The 19,752-nt window shown below is 35.5% G+C and overlaps 1 protein-coding gene across 12 annotated transcripts in view; it reads left to right on the top strand.

Moving 5' to 3' along the window:
- The window catches only part of CADPS2 (calcium dependent secretion activator 2), a 224,060-nt gene that overhangs the window by 103,333 nt on the left and 100,975 nt on the right, over positions 1 to 19,752 (top strand). For all 12 annotated transcript variants that reach the window (XM_031056930.1, XM_031056928.1, XM_031056929.1 and 9 more), the window contains exons 8-10: positions 14,436 to 14,502; positions 17,391 to 17,499; positions 18,640 to 18,843. In XM_031056930.1, coding sequence (XP_030912790.1) covers positions 14,436 to 14,502; positions 17,391 to 17,499; positions 18,640 to 18,843 — 380 coding nt within the window. The remainder of the gene's footprint in view (positions 1 to 14,435; positions 14,503 to 17,390; positions 17,500 to 18,639; positions 18,844 to 19,752) is intronic.

Here is a 19,752-nt window from a genome sequence, read left to right as displayed (position 1 = left end):
TAGCAGCAAAATTGTTTTCAGAAACTAAAAGTATGTGACCAGTCTAATCCACCCTCTGTGTCAGAATGCTGCCTCAGAAACTGTAGGGTCACTTGTGGTATCATGGGTCTGAGGGTGGATTTCAATTCATAATACCCTATTCTTTATGGGCAAAAATAATTCTAACACAATACTGAATGTAAAGGCAGAGGTAACTTTTTATAAATTCAATTAAGTGGTTTGTTGGTTTTGTTTTTTTCTCCATAGTAGTATAATTTCAATTATTAAAGTATTGCATTTATTTGTCACATAATAGCAAAGCCCCATGGTCCTGTACCACTCTTGTTCAAATAGTTTGTTTGTCATAGCTAGCTCCCTTTAAATAGTCCATGTCCTGTTACACAATTGTGTTGGCAGATCAATACTGTACTGTTTTGTCAGGGGCCTGAGTATGTCTCATCCCCAAATAGGCATCACCTTGCCAGGCTGACAGTTTCTGTCATGTCATCAGTGTAGTTAATGATGCTTTCATACAGAGTTATGCACTGTTAGCTCACTCGGTCTTTTTATTTAAATAAAAACTGTAAACAGCAACTTCTCCCACACTACAAATGGTCTTTTTTGTGTGCTTACCATTACAAACCTGTTTCAATTTAATCCCATATTAAATTAACTTTGTGCCTGCTCAGCAATGTTGCTCAAAGTCCAATCTAATCTGGCCTTAAACACTTCTAGGGATGGAGCATCCACAGCTCCTCTGGGCAATCTTTTCCAGTGTCTCACCACCCTCACGGGAAAGAATTTCTTCTTACTATCTAATCTAAAACTACCTTCCTTTAGCCTCAAGCCATTCCCTCTTGTCCTATCACTACATGTCCTTGAGAAAAGTCCCTCTCCTCTTTTCTTGTAGGTTCCCTTTAGGTTCTGGAAAGCTGCTCTAAGGTCTCCTCAAGCCCTTCTCTTCTCCAGGCTGAAAAACCCCAAATGTCTCAGCCTTTCTTCATAGGAGAGGTGCTCCATACCTCTGAGCATCTTTGTGACCCTCCTCTGGACTCACTCCAGCAGGTCCTTGTCCTTATGTTGGTGGCCCAGGGACTGGACTCAGTGCTCTGGGTGGGGTCTCAAGATAAATGCGTGTATGTTAATTCCTGCACATGTACGTTAAATCCTGTGCATGGTTTGTCTTTGGAGCAATGGACAGCAAAGACCTCTAAGACTGCCTTTCATGCTGCTGCTTGTATGGACTAATCTGGGGACAAATTGGCAGGGGAAGTGTTCTGGTGGGAGTAGGTTTGAGTTCCACTGCTAAGTCTCCATTGGGGTCAGACCAGCTTCCCTTTTCTTCCACAGGGAGAGCTTCTCTGATAATGTTGGAAGATTGCCAGCCCAGAACTGTCATCTTCTTTTCTTCATAGTTTTTTCCAAAGATGGAAATCAATATGGTTGTGATGAGAGAAGTGTACCTTCTCCTAAATACACTACTGGTTGCCCTTGCTCAGTAAATCAGTGGCTTACAAGTTAGCATTTTTATCATGGATTATTACATTTGTGATTTTTAACTCCTGATTTAAAATCTGAGATTATTTTAGGTTCTTGAGTAGAATGCACTATGTCATAGACCAGATGAAAGAAAGTAAGAAACTTGGCTCAGTACAAGTGTGCCTAAAAATATACTCCCCTCATAGCTGGATAGCTGACAGCAGTTCTCTTTTCTAAAGCTGAATGTTTGTAGATCTCTAACCTTTTTCATCTGGTTTAAAGTCTTAGTTTTGAAGGGCAAGGTGAGATCTGAAGCAAAGGTCTAAAGATTTAAGGGTATGGAATGATTCTTTTTAGATTAAGGGCAGTAGGCTGGGCATGGGATGTCATTTTACAGATCTTTTAGTCAAGCCATTTAGAAACACATTCTGAGTAATGAAGATATCCAAATAAAATTGGATTTATGCGAGCAACACATCTGGGACAGGTATTAAATATTACAAATATTGCCAGTAGCTGAGAACACTTGCTAGGCTAAGATCTCTACAGATAGTACATGCATTACAATTGGGGTTTTTTATTCATTACTGATGAAAACAAAAAAAAGCTTCAGAGAAGGGAAAGCAAAAATTTCTGTAAATACAGCTTTAGTGTTGTTTTGTATATTGAGAACAATAGATCCATTTTCAAACAGAAAATAGCTGTGGTCCTTAGATTAGAATTGGATGATTAAGTTAATAAAGTAACCATGTAATGTGAAATTTTATTATCATTATAGAATGTGAGTGTTCAATTTAATCACAAATGTTACATTCATTTTTAATTGAGCTGTATATAGTCTCCTTAATGGAAGGCTTGTTTTTTTTCCTTGCACACTCAATATATTTTAATTGAACACCTGATTCTTGCCATCAACACATTAACATCTGGACACTGTTTTATGCATATAGATATACTGATTAAAACTCAGCAGAGAAGCAGATAATGGGAAAATAAAATGACAACATTATAGAACACTTTTAGCCATATTTTTTTATTATATATTGAGAAGCTTTTAATTACCTTATTTCATTTAATTAGTCCCACTGCTTAGGTGGTTTGTTTTTTATTGATATGGCATGTCAGCAACTTTGCTAATTGGCACAAAATGGCATATGACTAAACTGTCTTGTCTAGTTTGGTCCAAAGGAATTTCTTACATTTTTTCCACATTCCTGAGACTTCTTATTTACTTTACAGTCTTTTCAACAATATAAAAAATATTTTGACAGAGCAGCTTGATTTAAAATTTAACATTTCACTTTTCATTTTTGTTTCTGAGTTAAGATTTTTTGTAAGTGATTACTTCCTAATGTATTTTAGCTTCAGAAAATACAATACATTCTGCAGCTTTTAAAAATTTCAGTCTTTCTTCAGAGAGAAAATTAATTTAAAGCATTTTTTATGATTTAGACTTCAGACACAGTCTGTCAGCATTTACAAATTTAGTCTGGAAGAAAAGCAACAGTCCTGTGCCACCCCAGCAGTTGTACTCTAAGGTTTTAGCGATCTGTTTTGCACTGTTCTGTTTTAAGCCAGTGATTTAACAAATCTGACAACTCTTGAGTATTGATGAGCTTGTTATATAAGCATTTTAGTGCATAATATTAATCTCCTATTGATTATTAACACACCTTATAACAGAGATTTTATGTAAATGTAATTGATAAAGAAAGGATTTTTTTGCCTGTGAGAATTTCATTGAATAATTGATAATAGACCTTCTAATTTTAGATTCTTCTGTTCCAAACCATCTTTTATATTTTTCTATGAAGATGTAACATATTTTTTACTTAATAATTTCTAAAGATGTGTGTAGTATCTCTGTACCAGGCAAAAAAGATTACAGTTTAACTAATTAGCATTTTTGGTTTACCAAATACTGATACTTTTGCAAATTTTTTCTATACTTTTTGAGTTGCTGGATAATCTTTATAATGTATGTGTTCAACTGTGTTGGCACTTCAGCAGATGAAGTAACTCATCACTATGCAATGAATGTTCTCCCCCTAATTTGAGAATAAATGTATTATTAATATGTATGACACTGTGCTCCCACAGATTCATGATTTGTGGAACAATAAGAAATTCTACTAATTTAAAATACTCATTTCAAAACTATTTGAAATATAAGTTTCACACTCCTTGCCCTGAAGTTTAATTCAACCACTTTTTGTGATTACGCAGTAGCATTTTCTTTCCTCTTCAAGTCTGTCACAAACAGGTAACAGGGATCGATTTAAATGAGTTTTTTAGTCTGGGCCATGGCATTTTACATGTCCTGACATCCACAGGAGGGCAGCATGGTTAAATCAAGGGAGAAGATGTGAGTATGATCATAATGCAGCTAAATGAATCTCACTTTTGATTGTTTATATCGTCTTGTGAAAGTGTTTGTAATTGAAAAAAGTGCATGTTTTCCTGGCCAGGACAGGTAAAGGAGCTGCATGTTAATTTTAGAAGTTTCAAAGTGTAGCTTCTCAGTACCTATAAACATTAAGTTTTTCTGTTTATATACATGATCCATTTTGGAAGAAGGTCTAAAAATATTTAATGTGGGAGTTATTAAAGCCTAGTTGAAAATTTAATTCTGTAAATTCCAATAAATTCTGTTACAATATTGTGGTAAATAAAATATTTGAAGACTGGAGACAGCTATTCTTATATGTTTACAGGACACAGTAACTGCCCTATCCTCTAATACTTGACTGAGCTATAGCAGAAAATTAGTCCTTTTATATACATGTCTAAATATATATATATACACACACACATGTAAAATTCTGTTTGGGGAAAGACATTAAAAAAATCTAAATCTCAGATTTGAACAAAAATTATGAGTAGCACTAAAAATATTCATTGTATTTTTTTTTAATTGATCACCCAAACTCCCATAGAAGACATGTTATTCATTTGGGTTTGAATATTTGAATAGCAAATAAATGCTATTTTTCAAAAAGTACTTCTAAAACATGAAGTGAGAAGAAGCTTTACTTCTTACCTCTGCTCACATCCAATTCATCGGCACCACAGCTTCTATTTTCTCTGAGATTTTATGGATTTTAAAAGGAAATTATTTAATGGCAATTTTGTAGGTGAATATCAGTGTAGCATTGACGTTTTGGGAAGACAGTTGTCAGACAAGTCTGTGCAGCAGCAATGGACTGACCCCAGTAGATGGCTCTGATGCTCCCTCACAGGCAGTATTCTGTATTCCTAAACTCCTACAGCTCCAGTCACGAATCAGTTCCAGTTTAGCAACTCCAGTGGGAGAACAGTATTTGAATGTTTTGTTTTCTACATATTTGTTATGATAAAGAACTTCTGACAAAGAGATAATTCGTGCTGTTTTTATAGGCTTATATCTTTCTTGCATAGCTTTTTTTTTCCCTAACCAACACCCAAACTAAAACCATCATAGGATTTTTTTTCATAATTATATCAATCAATTTTTAAAATCCTAAATACATGAAGAAATGCATAAGGAACTTTTTCAACGGGCATATATTTTTCAGTGATGCATTTCTGTTGTTTTCTGGTATAAGTCCTGCAGAAATCAGTTTGCTTGTGTATGGCATTTCCAAGGATAAAAATCCAATTTTTTTAATGATTCTAAAACAAATTCCTGTACACTGAAGTCCCCTCCAGTGCCACAAGACAATTGCTGAATAGTACTAGTGGGTGCCAGTTTCAGTATGAACCCTACAAGCTGCTTTCAGGCACAGCTGGTTGAGATGTGGAACTGTGCTACTAGGTGTAGATTTTAAACATTTTAAATGGTTGAGAAAATCATTACAGAAATTAATTTAAGCAAAAACCCATTCAAAAGTTTCAAACACAGAGACCCCATTTCTATATGAAGAAGCTTCTAGGGACAGTATCAGCATGAATATATGAGGAATCTGTGGGAATATATACCTGCATGCTTCCTTCCATGTCCTGTTGAGAATGAGGCATGGGCCTGAAAGTGCTTCAGAGTGTCCGCTGCTGTGTTCTTTTGGAGAAGTTTCTTCCAAAGTGACATGGAGTCAGAAGTCTATTTGTTTCTCTGGCAGCTTTAAAATTCTAAATGTATTCTATATAGGGAAGTTTTTAAAAAATTGATGTTTTCAGAGAACTGGGCCATACTATGAAAGCCTTCTTCCTTGTTTTTGCCCTTGTATTATCATCAAGAGATGACCGGGAGTGTAAAAGTACTGTTTTGAATCTAGTTTTTGATGAAAGGATCACCTACAGGTGTCATTCTGCACCAGTAGGTTTTTTGAGGCAGAATGACTCTATTAGAATATTAGATTAGCCTTACTGTCTTGGACCAAATGTTCATCTAACCTGTCTTCCACTATGGCCAGCATCAGATGAGTTGGAAAATTTTTATAAGAATAATTTTAGTATTCTTTCATTCTCCACTCATCTGCAGATGAAGAACTTTCTGAGCCAGATATGACTCTTTGCATATGCAAACATTCATTGCAATTAAATTTCTCTTTTGCAGCCTGTTCAGGAATGCCTAAAATGCACAATGAAATGTAACTGATTTGGCTTCATGGAAACAAGCCTCAGTGGTGGCACTGCTGTGTAAGAGTGGAAATTAATGTCTGGCACTGTTCCTACATTCCTTAGAGGTGCTCAAGACACGAAGGAGACAGTCCATACCACTGATACACAACAGCGTTGTGTTGTCTTGCTGTTGTGTGCTGGGTAGACAGAAAAGTGGTACTCATTGGATCTGATGTTTACATGAAGTCTGCTAAGTTAAATGGGAGTTTTTCAGTGTATGAGAACATGAAGAGTCAAAATTTCAATCCAGAAGAAAATCATATAGTTGCCAATAAAAAGCTTTTCATTTCTGCAGCATGGGGAGAGACTGCTATTTAAAAGATTGTGCATGAATTCCAAAAAGGTTAACTGCATTTTTGCCACTGCTGCTTAAATTGTCCTGTAGTGCTTTTCATTCTGGATTGTTCTGTAGTTGCACAAATAAGAAGATTTGTTTTCTGCCAAGTGTGACAAACATTTTGAAATCTCCATAGTCAATGTCATCTCTACTCATTATTATCTGAGTTCAGCCATTGCATCCACAGAAGTTTTACCTCATAGAATTGGCTGAAAAGGGCAAACAGGTTTATTTTTCTGAATTGTGCTTCAAAATGAATAATTCTGTCAGGCAGCAAATAACAAACATTTTCCATGAATGCCACATGGTTGACTTTTCATGATTCCTACATACAGAAAACCTCCTTCATATCATCTCTTTTCATGCAACTAATTACAACAGCTAAGTTAAGAGTCTGCACTGTAGAGATCTGAGAGAGCTCAGGGAGACAGAAGGATGCTTCCAAAGGGTAATCTGCAAAGTTCTGAAGAGGAAATATACCCCAAGCACTTTACACTGGATCCCTACAAAATACAAAGGAAACGTGATTACTGAAAGTGGCTGAGGGGAGTTGCAAAGACAAATGCGTTTAATTTGCTAATTTGCTGTTTCCCTTATAACATTTTCTTTTCTCTCTTTTTTTTTTTAATCATAAGTGTGTTGCATGTTTTGACACACAGTTAAAAGGCTGAACAGCTTTACAAGCTTCTGAAATGCATTTTCCAACTTCTGGAAGATAAGGGCTATTGTAAGGCTTTCCTGAGTGTTTCTTCTGGTGCACTAGGACTTCAAGTTTTGAACAGTCTTGCTCTTTTCCACTTCGGTTTCTCTCCCAACAGAAATTAATGTGGAAATACTAACCTCCTGCACTGGACATGTTGTGAGGAGTAATTGCTTGGTTTATAAAGCACTTGACTAAGTGTCAAGTAATGCTCCCATTAAGAGAATAATGCTAAGTAAGTGAGAACTTGCTAAACTGATTTGTTTCAAAGCTTTGGTGGTGTTTTTAAGTGGTGGTTTTAATTGAATTCCTTTAGGGTTTTTTTTTTTTTAATCCAGCTATCAAGAATTTTTAAAAATTGTTTGAAAACAATCATCTCATTCTGAATAAGCATCTTCTGTGTGCACAAATTAAAGTGCTAGACTTATTCATTATCATAATTTCTGTCCTTCCTTTCAAATCACAAATAGGATACCAAGTATCCTATTTGTGATCCTTCTCATGCCTTTGCTAGCTTAGATATACCACTTTATGCTAATTCATAAGTACTTTAAAATACTTACTCATGATAATGACAAGAAATGTTATGAAAATACTTAGAATTTACTGTCTTTAGAATGAAAATATATGTATCTCATTCTTCTAACATGTTTTATTTAAAAAATAACTCTGCTGAGGTCTGTATTCTTTATGAAGTATAAATTATATTAATACAAAAATGGCAGTGAAAAGGAGTACATAACTGGTCAGAGATAATCAAAGCCAAGTATCATTCCTGAAGGAGCTCTCTGCTCTTACTATCTCCTACCACCAAAGTTTTCAACACCTTTTGACTGTTTCCATCAGTGGATGTGTATGACCTAGAAACAAAAGTAAATTTTTCGTGCAAACAAGCTCTCAGCAATTTAGGCTTTCTAGATCACAAAAAATATGCCTGGCTGGAAAAAAGGTCATCAGTCTTTTCTATCTGATTGCAGTGCCATGTGCTTCCAGTGGCATGGAGAGGTGTTTAGGCTGGGCACCCAGCTGCTTCTGGGCGCTCAAGATGCTTGCAAGTTCTTTAAGGTCTGTCAGCGTTAAGAATCGTTTCCACAGCCAAAGTGAAAGCTTAGGGGAGAGCAGTGCAATTGACATTTTTTCTACTACTTCAACATCAGAATTTAAATTTAGGTTTTCCCTTTGAAAAGCAGTTTCTTTGCTCCTGCTTTCTGTGCTTTTGTGGTCACAGGCTATTATTTTTTTAGATGAAATTAAACCAAGAGATCACCTTCAGGGATGTACCCATATATTCTGCAAAACACTGGTAGCTGTTTTGTCCATGGGTTCAGTTCAGAGCTAGTCCAAAGTAAAGTGCCTCAAAAAGCACAGAGGGTGGATGTCAGCTCCTCAGCACCAGCTATTTTGCAGCAGTGCTGCATTACCTGTTTACATTGCAATTAGATTATATTAGAATCAGAGTGCTTTCTACATTTATGTTGCATCTGAAGGATTTCATTCTTTTATTGCTTGGAATTCTTTCAAGGCTAAAGAATGTTTCTCTGTCTTGACGAACACTCACATTTACATGCCAGATAGGTTTCATGATATGATGTAAATTAGATTAATAATTCTCAAGTTGCCATTGTAGTTACCTCTCAGGTTCCATAAGTACTGGCATGCATATTCACAAATGGTGAAGCGCTCTAGAGTGCAGTAAGATACCACTGATAAAGAATCTAGGGATAGCAGGTCGTCCAGCAGTCATAAAACCATTTAGACTGTAAGTGAAAAGTGTTTAGCAGGGAAAAAAGCCGCACATTTTCCTGTTCATGCCATGCGTATCTTGCTTATTGGAGTAAATGGAACTGTTTTCTGTGGCTGTGATGTTTTTATTACTTGACATTCTTCAACGTTTCTTTATTCTTAGCAAGCATAATTACAGTAGTTTAGGCTGATTGTTTTTCATTTCATCTGTTGAAAGCTTACTTAGTTCTCTTTTTCAAGAGCACAGAAAGGACTAAAATGAATTTGAAAATGTTTACAGCTAGGTTTCTTATGACCCAGGTCATATTGTTGTCTTGAATCAGTTTTCTCCTTGTCCTCAACTGAAAACAAAAAAATTTCTTAATCTTGCAGGGTTAAATAAAAGGAGGAATGCAGTGCAAGGAAGATTCCTTTTATGCAAGACGCGGGGATGACTGAAAGTGCCTGTGGGCATTTGGTCCCCATTGGCTCTCTCAGCGAATGCAATGATGCCCATGGATAGCCTGTATTGTTGTCAGTTAAATGGGATCATGAGTGTCTGAAAGGTGTTTGAGAATGAACTGAAAATCATTTTCACAAGTGGATGATTACTTCTGCCACATGTTAACCGAACTCTATCAGAGTGGCCCAGATTTTTGAGACTGCATTAATTGCTCTTTCAACCTTGACTGAGGTTTCTGTTTAAGAAAGGCCTTTGCTGGACTAAACTGCTACACGTATTGATTTTTCTTTCTATATTTTTTTCATTGTTTGTGATAAATGAAGCCTTTTACAAGTAGAGAATTTATCATTCAAAATGTAGATAGATTGCTTCATTCCTTAGAATAAAAAGGCTGGTCTAAAAATGATCTCTGTAGAAGGAGTAAGTCCATTCTCATTTCTCCCTCAGTGAATAGCTCTGGTATTCCACACACAATTATGCTTTTTCAGCTATTCATTAGTGCTGATTTTTTTCATCAAAAAGTGGAACCCTGCACTCTCGCAGTGAGGTGAGGACTTAAAGCAAATAAGCTGCCATCTTATGTCGGTCATCATGTAACTGAAACTGAACTATAATATTTAGCAACACGGTTTTGCATTTTGGTAGCACAAGGAAATGCACTTTGAGAGATGTACAAACTTTGTGTAATTACAACATGGTTATGCCCAGACTTCTACAAGAAAATGTTTGCTCATTTTATTTGTTCTGTTTCTGGAGAAGAAAATCATACTGACTGAGATGAGATGATATATAAAACATTTTTATCCGGGTGTTTCTGTGCTTTGTAGTGGAAATGTAATTTCTTGTAATTTTATTTATTTCCCAGGAAAACTAAATATTAAAAGGGGGGGGGTGGGGGGTTGTACCATGTTGTAAGAATTGTGAAGTATAATCATGTAATTCTGTGACTTCATACAAATCCATTTTTTATTTTTTCATTTGGGAGTGAGTGAAGAGGAAAAAAAAGCAATATTAAATAATATTGAAGAAAAGAAGATTGCAAAAGATTGTTTTTAAAAGAAAAAGTCTCAGAAAAGTGATTGCATGGTTTGTACATTTGGTTGGATTTTCATGTTACTACAAAACATGTTAGAAAATCTTATTGGGGTGACATTTAACGACTTGTCATATTTTCTGTTTGATTAGTACAAGCAGGTATATTAGTCCTAAGTTACTGGAAATTATGTGAGTAATATAAGAAAACTGAAGAAGGCAACCACACATGCATAGTAACTATGAATATACTTTCTAATGTGAGTTAGAACAGACATAGATGTTATGTGTAAGTATCTCATTTATTATATACTTTTACAGAATAGAACTCTGTCATCTATATATGTTTCAATGTACATGAAAAGACCAATCCTTTCTCCTTGTCAGAATATTTATTAAGCATTCCAAAACATGATCTTAAGGAGAACTCAAAACAAATCTAAGCAGTTACTATTATGGTGTTCAGATACAGGGGAAGTATTTCAGTGTCTTCTTTCCATGTATATGGCTGAACTTTAATAATTCAAGGATTATTTTAGATTATCCCAACTTTGGAACCCAAATGAGAGCAAGAAAAATTGAAGCAAATGGTGGTTTTAGTGTTTAGAGATATGGAACTGGCACTTCTGAATATCAGTTTCTCGTTTGTATTGCACTAAATCTTTTGCCTAAAGGTACAGTGTTTGAGTGGCTGTTCTGTGTTTCTTGTTGCTGCTGAGGATGTTTAAAATAGTCTGAGCAACTGATGCTGTGCATTTTGTGTACATGATTTTGGATGGAGAGAGGGACTGTGTCTTCTGGGTGAGTGCAGATACACTGATGGGTAGAGAAACAGCAGGCAGCGGCTCTGTGAGTTCATGACTGAGATTCTGTTCTGTCTTTCAGTACTGGCCTTTACCTGAGACTCATGGAAAGTTGCACATTTGTCCATCTTAAAAATAGAACATTCTTCAACTTAGCTCTAAGGCTTAGCTCACTTCTGAATCTGTTAACCTATTAATTTTCTGCTCCAGTTGTGAAGCCGAAGTGTCATTTAATTGTGAAAACTGGCTATTGAAGATTTTTTCTGTTCTAGACCTCAGCTGCAGTTTCTACAGATCCTAGATGTTGCTGTCTAAATATAGGAAGGTTCTTGAAGATTCTTAGGTCCTTTGCTCCCTTTTTTTTTTCTTTTTCTTTTTTTTTTCTCCAAATAGAAAATGAATGAGAAAGAAAGACTCAAAGAAGACTTTAGAAGCCTAGACAGGTCCTTCCACCTAAAAATGTTAGACTCTTGACTAACAATTAATCTCTTTATCTTTCAGGAGCAAACACACTTAGGATGAGCACAGCATATATTCCTTGTAAATGGCTGAAACTTAAGGAAAAAACTGGTACCATTAGAGATGTCACTGGAAGAGGGATTAATAACATAACTGTGTGTTTATAGTGATTTGTAAAACCAGACAGCATAAGTCTTTGCATTTCTATACTAAATCCCAGCTTTGTGTCATGAATTTTATTTTCTTTGTAACCTGATGTTATGTACGATCTGTGAATTTTAAAGTTAGGTAGTTAATGTTCCACTCCTTTGTTTCCCAAGGAAGCTCTTATTTAGAGCCTTAGAAGTGATTTATAGGAGGAATAAAAGTGCACATTGCTATTTAATTTCTCTTTGTGTGCTTTATTTTTTTATACTTTTGAATTTACTGTATATTATTTCTCCCTGTACTGCAGAACTGTAGGTGGTATGTCTTACATGAAGAGCAATTTAAAAGGCAGCCAAGTAATATAAAAACATCTTCTTTTCTCTGATTAAAAATGTTCTTTTAAGAACTCATTTTAAAAGCACATTTCTGGAGCAGGATCAGTTAATAATGAGAAAGAATTAGCATAGAGTTTCTAAGGTTGGGTTACTTGTTTTCTGATGTGCAAGAGGCAAGAAGTCTTTGTTAATCTGTGGTTTCTTTACAGTCGTTTAAGACATGCCAAGAGGGTGGGAACATGGTCAGGATGTCTTTGTACTGTGCTGATGGTCAGGATATCTTTGTACTGTAGTGATGGTCAGAATATCTTGGTACTGTACTGATGGTCAGGATATCTTTGTGCTGTAGCTTTGAAGGACTGTGTATTTTCAATGGGATTTTCAAAATGCAGTTTCAAAATGGGGCAGTTACCTTCTCACATATATAAAAAAATCCTTCATGATACTCCAGGGGATGCAGGGGGATGCAGTGGATGAATCGCCATGAAGAACAAGGCAGTCTTAGGACTGAGAGAGACCAAAGACCACCCAAGGACTTTTTTACTTTTCTCCCTCAGGTCATTAAGCTTCAAGGTTATGTGAAATTCATAATTTATTTCCCCTCCACCCTCTGACAATAGTAAAGAGATTAGCAAGGCAAGAGCAATGTTGTGTGCTTTGGGGAAAGGTAATGCTCTAAAACATATATGAAAAGAAAAACAGTTTGTATTTTGTGGGAGAATGTGTGACCATAGGTCTGTGAGGTAAATGCTTCCTTAGTTGCAAAAAAATATAAATTTTAAAATAAACCCTAGTAGGTCCTTTTTTTTGTACCATTTCTGACATAACCCTTACTCCTTTATTTTCATTGAATTTACAATAGCCACAGAATTAAGTTTAAAAGACTGGAAAGATCTGGAATATTGAAAAAAGGCCACATCAACTGGTAATTGTGTACACAAAGCCAATTTTTTTTTCCTTCTCATACAAATAAAAAGCAGAGTAACCAAGTAAGGTAGACCTTCAATACAGGTGTAGCAGAAGTCAAAGAACTTCTGTTCTTCTGTTTTCATAATAATAATGGAGCCACTACATAATCTAAAAACAACATTTGTAACCAGTACGCTGAACTTTTATTTTAGACATAAATTTGTCCTTTGTGGTGCTTAATGTGGGAGAAAATGTTCTTGAGAGTACACCCAGGACAGGTATAAAAAAGTTTTTGCCTTTATCTTGCTTACTCATTTAATATAAGATGTTGGTTCATTGCTCTGTTTTTTGACTTTGGTGCAAACTACCAGGCAGCAAAGCCACAGAAGTGAGTGGAGGGCAGCAGGCCATATTCTCTTACCAGAGAGGCCCCTGTTCATCTAACCAACTATCTCCCATCCTAGCTATTACAGCTACTTCATAATGTGTGTACTGGCATCCTCTGGAGAGCTCCCTGTGAAGCCAGGATTCATTGGTCTGAACAATCTTTGTTCTGCCTGTGACCACCCTGGCTGTACCCGAGGTCCTTGACAGAAGCTGGCCAGCCAGAAGGGGCATCTCCTATGTCATGTTTTGCTCTCCTGTCAGGTTTTAAGCAGCAGATTGTTACCACTCATGGGCTCTTGCTTACAATCTCACAGCTCATCCTTTTCTTCTTGCTGTCTTTGTTATCAACAGTGCAACATGACCACAGTGACAGAAAAAGTGTCACTATTATGCCAGAAAATTCGCTCCAAATTCTTGGGTAATGAGGTGCTCTCTCTACCACCCAATAGTATCAATATCTATGGTTTTCTCTTCTCACTGGTTGATACTCCTGATTATGTCCTGTGATTCAAAGCCTGGAAATTGCTAAAGTGACAAGGAGTTTTTGTAATCTAAGAGCCTTTATAGTGAAGTACTTCTGTTTGGGAAATTAGATTCTACTTTACTCTGAAAAAAAATTTAATCTTGTGTGTCTGCTAACATTGTGTTATGTGAGCATTTTATCACACTGTCTCTGGGACTGACTTCTCACAGACTAAATAAACACTAGCAAATCTGTGGAAACCAAATGGAATAAAAACTGTGGGGAACATCAACTTGTATAACATTAAGTATTTCTGTGTATCTACTTTAAGCTACTTTTTCCATTTTTCAAATAAAATTGATGAAATAAAATATGATAAGCAGGTTAATCTTTGCAAACATGATCATTTGTTTCTGATTTTTGTCTTGTTTTGAGGGAAAAGGAATGTCTCTTTTGCATTTTTATGATATGAGTAAATAGAAGAAAAATTACTTCTTACACATGACAACACTGAAGAAGCAGCTCAGTAGACAGAGTAAATTAATACACAGATTTTTGTTTGGTCCTTCTAACGTCATGCTTCTTATTAATGGAAAACCACTCCCTTTATTATTTCCTTTGCAGGTACTTGTATGCTCTAGGACAGAAGGTTTGGAAGCGGTGGAAAAAACGTTACTTTGTCCTTGTTCAGGTTAGTAGCCAGCCATGAAATTTCAATAAAATAATTCTTGAACTATGAATTATGTATGATTTCTGGAATAAATCAGTATGTAAATCAGTATCTTCAGGCAACACATGCAGTACTACTCCAAGCTTCTTACAGCACAGAGACATCCAGCTTTTTTTTTTTTAATTTGTATACCTAGTAAACAGAAATGTTACCAAGTTTTACACAGATATATATAAATGGGTCCATACACTGAGCAATATTTCAACTGAAACCCGTAAATTTCTGGATGAAATTTTTGTGACCTTGTAATAGTCTGGTGACAGCTTCACAGCACTCAATTTTAAATTTGACAGCTTTGACCAGCACTCAATTTGAAATAAAATCATATATTACAAAATGGATTGTACTTACTGTTTAATTTATTCTATCTCAGTAAATATTTCCTGCCTTTGAAATTAAAGCAACAATACCTATATTAAGAACTTTTTCTGATTTTTTAAAATAATGCTATTTTTTTCCTTTCTTGTAACATTAAATTGGGTAAAATTATATAATTGTTACATAAAATTTGGTGCAATAGTTGTTCTTTGCCACAAAAATGTGCTGTGCTCATATTTTATAACTTTTTGTCCAAACCTGAACTGTTAGTATTTTCACATGCTAGTGAATGGTGATATTGACTTGAGATAAATAGAAAAGTAGATTTTGAGTGGCCAAAACAGAAGAATTAATGATTTTAGTAAGTCTTTGGAAAAAAGTCATTGTTTTCTGTTGGTGTTTGTCTTCAGATTATATTTGAAATTCTTCACAGTAAGTCCGGAGATTACTGTTCTGTCTCCTTTGTTTTATTGACAGAAAACTCTTAAAGTCTCAGTCTCCATAAGTATCATACAAAGATTGAAGCCTGTTAATGAGGCTTTTTAAAGAACAAAAACTTCTAAAACTGCTTTACAGAAAGTCTGATTTCTTTTTCGCTCCATCAGTCACACTCACCTGGTCTCCTCGTACTCCTAAATGATTAAAATCCTAAGGTTGTTAAAAAAAAAGAACTGAACAAGTTCTTTATTAATGTTAAAAGCCAAGAATATTTGAAGGAAATTCTGTAAAGTCTACAGAATTCATCTGGTTTTTGATTTTACCAAGGACCTGTGTGAAGTGATGAGGACATTTTGTGACTCTTAATATTTGTTGGGAAGATCTCTGTATAGGATAGCTGTCAAGGCATGGTTGTGAACAGAAAATAATTTCAAGTTGCAAAGAAAAACAGTAATACTACATGCTCCCTTGTCCTTCGTGCTTTTCTTCAACACTTACCCTACTTGTCACTCCTTTCACAGAAAGAATGAATTTGTTCTTTTCCTCTAAGCCACAGGTGTCATCTGATTTTTAAATTGTACATCTAAGAGACACGCAGTCTTCATGTGTGTGTAATATGGAACCATCATCTGGGAGACTGGTTTATTCCAGTCAAGTTAATTTTAACTATTTTCTCCTCTCTATGCTGAAATTGAAATACTGGAGGAGAATATTACAGGAATTTTCCTACTGTGATGGGATTTAGTCATCTATTTCATTTTAAAACAGCTATCAATTCAATAAAGCTATATAAAAAATACAATGTTAAATCAATATTTACTGTCCAGACAGCTCTGGCTCATTGATATAGTCCTGCTGTGATACATTCACTGGCAATAAGCTGAAGTCAATACATGTGAAATAAGCATTCAGTAATGGACCAGTCTGTTGTATTGATATATTATTGACATATTGACAAGTCTTCCTCTATGTATTAACTTCTAGCATACAGTAGTAAAACATCAAGGACTTGAAATTCAGTGCTAGAACAGAGGCTGCTAGTATGGTTTACACACACTTTGAAAATTTAACTCAGTTGTGTCAGTAGATGAATAATGTTGACTTTTTCCAAGTCTGTTGGCCAGGTATCCTACAGTCCTTGGAGATGAGAGTTTCAGAGGCGCATATACATTCAGTTCCCTTTAGTTTCAAGTGTTCACAGATTGATGTGCTCTTTCTTCTGGTCATCCTCTATAATCCTCCCAGGTCTTCATGTAAAACTGCGAGCGGAGCACCTTGGTTTTATTTCAGTGTTTGCTTTTCTCCTCACAGATATCACATTTCTTTCTTTATCATTCTTTATCTTTTCAGTCAGCTTTTCCTCACCTATCCTTATAATTTTCTATTCTGTCTACAGAGTCAAAAACCACCTCGTGACAGGTTCTCTTCTTATTGCTTCATAAGCTTTTTGATAATTGTACTTGATCACAGGTAACTGGTGTTGTCCATGTCAGCTGCAGGCAGCCTGGCCTACATGGTACATTATCTAGTGAGCCAAGCAGCGCAGGGCTGGGTGAGAACACAGATGCAAAAGGCACAGAAATTAGACTATAAAATCAAACTGAAGGTTCTGATACTTGCCATCATTAGCTAGAATTGGGCAGATTATACCAGTTTTGTGGTAATTGTGCCACTCATTCTGCAAACAGTACTTTTATGCATAAAAGTTCTTGTTTTCTCAGTTTCTTGGAATATAATTCTCTTTTTCCTCTTACAGTATACTGAGTAATTTGGTCAGTACCACAATACTAAGTATTTTCACTACCAGAATCTAGATGGTTTCTCTTCATTTTTTCATAAAGCACCAGCCCAAAATGTATTTCGGGAAAGTGCAGAGAGATGTGTTTGTGGGTTATTTGTTTTAGAGCTTTTTTTCCTTCATTTTGGCAGAAAGAGGAAAGGAGGAAAAATTCTACACTGTAAATGCTTCAGGGAAAGGGAAAAAAAAGTGGATTTATTTATTCAGTGCAAATGAAAGCTATTTTAAACCATGGTACCTTTGTTATACAGTTCTGAAATGCAATTCATTAATTAAGAAGTCCTTTCTTATTCAGGTTAGCCAATACACATTTGCAATGTGCAGTTACAGAGAAAAGAAGTCTGAGCCTCAAGAACTGATGCAACTGGAAGGATACACTGTGGATTACACAGCTCCTCACGCAGGTACTTTCATTATTTTGAAGTAGCACAATATATTTGTGTAAAATAGCTGTTTCAATTTGCTCCTTTTGATCTAGCAGCAAAAACTCCCAAGGTTCTTTGGCAGAAAAAAATCCCAAGATTCTTTGGCAATTATTCCACTAGGACATTCTGATGTGAAAAATCATGCTTTTAGAAATAAGTTTGTTGCAAGACTAATGAAAAATAAACTAAATTTTCCTGAAACATTGTAAGATCACATATAATACAAGGAGAAAATTGTCAGTCCTAGTTAGTCTTCCCCTTTTCTCTTTTTGATGGTGGTGGCCTGTGGCAGTATACTGTGAAGTATATTCATAAATAATTTAGAAAAGAAGACAAATTATGACAATGCCTGTAAAAGACAAGTTACTCATAGTAATCAAAAATCAGTTTGGAGATACCAGAAGAATCTCCACAAGTTAATATTAAAATGGAAGAGGGAAATCACATGCAGAGAAAAACCAATTCTGCCTATGCAGTGGAGGGTTACAAAATTAGGAGACTTCTGAGACATTAAAGATTTCACTTTGAAAGTGTTGTGTCAATGTTCAGAATAATTGAGAAGGCAAACAATACTCAGGAGGCTTTTGGAAAACTGAAATAATTCTGTCATAAAGAAATCCCAGCACAGCCATGTTGGCTGTTGTGTCCTGTTCTCCTTACATGCTCTCAGAAAAAAAACACTGAAATGAGAGAAAGGACTAAGGAAGAGCAGCACTGATAAAGGATATGCAGCTGTCTCTGTTCAATAAGAGATAAAGTTGACAGGGATTTCCAGCTAGTAAAATAATACCAGAAGGAGAATATGTTTAAAAAAAAGCAAAATAGCATATGGCAGAAAGATGAATAAGTAAGTTGGAGCTGAATTTAAAGTGGAGTCACTAAATATTTTCTCCTGTGATTTCCACATTTATTCTACTTATGTCACTTCTATATATTACCATTTCATCCTTATAGCTCTAGATTTATCTTATTTCTAGGTCATAAATACCTATAAATTTTTTTAACACACTCCTCCACACACACACATACTCTGAGTAAAACCAGTAATGTAGTAAACATTGATGGTGATTGAGAAGTAACTTGTATTTATCAAGGTTACCTTCTTATTTACTGCTTCAGGTCTCCAGGGTGGTCGGATGTTTTTCAACGCTGTCAAAGAGGGCGATACTGTGATATTTGCCAGTGACGATGAGCAGGATAGAATACTCTGGGTTCAAGCCATGTACAGAGCCACAGGTCAATCCTACAAGCCTGTTCCTGCAAGTCAAGCTCAGAAGATGAATCTTAAGGGAGGCAATGCCAACACAGATATATCTCCACTTTGTAAGTTGGCTTTTCTTTTCTTTTGTGGCTTTGGTTTTGGTTTTTTGCTGGTAAAATATGTAGCAGTTCCCTCAATGAAGTTTAATTAAGCAGAACTTATTCACTAGGCAAATGTGTCTAGCAGTTCATTGTTAGCCAGAAGCTCTTTAACTCAGATTATTATTAACAACAAGGGAAATCCTGACTTGCGGGTCATCATTTTTATTATAATCCATGAAAATACAGCAATTAGCTTCATATTCCTTACAATTGACCCATATATTACCATGGAGACGGTATTTCGTTTGCATTATATTTTTCATTAGCCGGCCAGTGTAGTGTTGAATAGAAAAGTGTCAATCTATTCTCACAATTTTTATGGATTTCGGTCAGCTTTATCATACATTGTACATATTAGTTACCAAAAAATTGCTATGTAGGCCTTGCAGTACATTGTGAGTTGAAAGGCAATAGATGGGCTCCTGGATTTTTTGGCAAATACTGTAATATTAAATTACATATTAAAAATTCTTTAAATTATTCAGGTTTAAAGTTTCATCACCTTTCTTTGAGGAAAGTATGGTTTCAGAGAAATTGAGGCAGATAGCATATATTAAACATATTTTAAATCTTCATATTATGTCTTTGAAAGTATACTGTCATGTAGATATCTGCGCAAAGGAAGCTTTTTTTTATGTTGTTTCAGAGGCTGAGTGCAATATAATGACCTTTTATAGTAGCCATCAAATTTCTGGAACATCATATGATTATTATACAGTAATACTTCTTCATTATCATATAACCTTACATGCATAGTGATAGAAGGGAGACATATGTTTTAGACTAAACTTGGTTTAGTGTCTGAAGTCTGTAGCAGGTTGATCCAAACCCATTATCTTCCCTCAGTCCTGCTGTCACTCACACTCACGA

Source organism: Geospiza fortis, unplaced genomic scaffold (assembly GCF_000277835.1).
Source record: "Geospiza fortis unplaced genomic scaffold, GeoFor_1.0 scaffold195, whole genome shotgun sequence".
Taxonomy (NCBI): Eukaryota; Metazoa; Chordata; class Aves; order Passeriformes; family Thraupidae; genus Geospiza; species Geospiza fortis.
The sequence above is the reverse complement of the archived record's forward strand: the minus strand, read 5'-3'. Positions and strand labels throughout refer to the sequence as shown.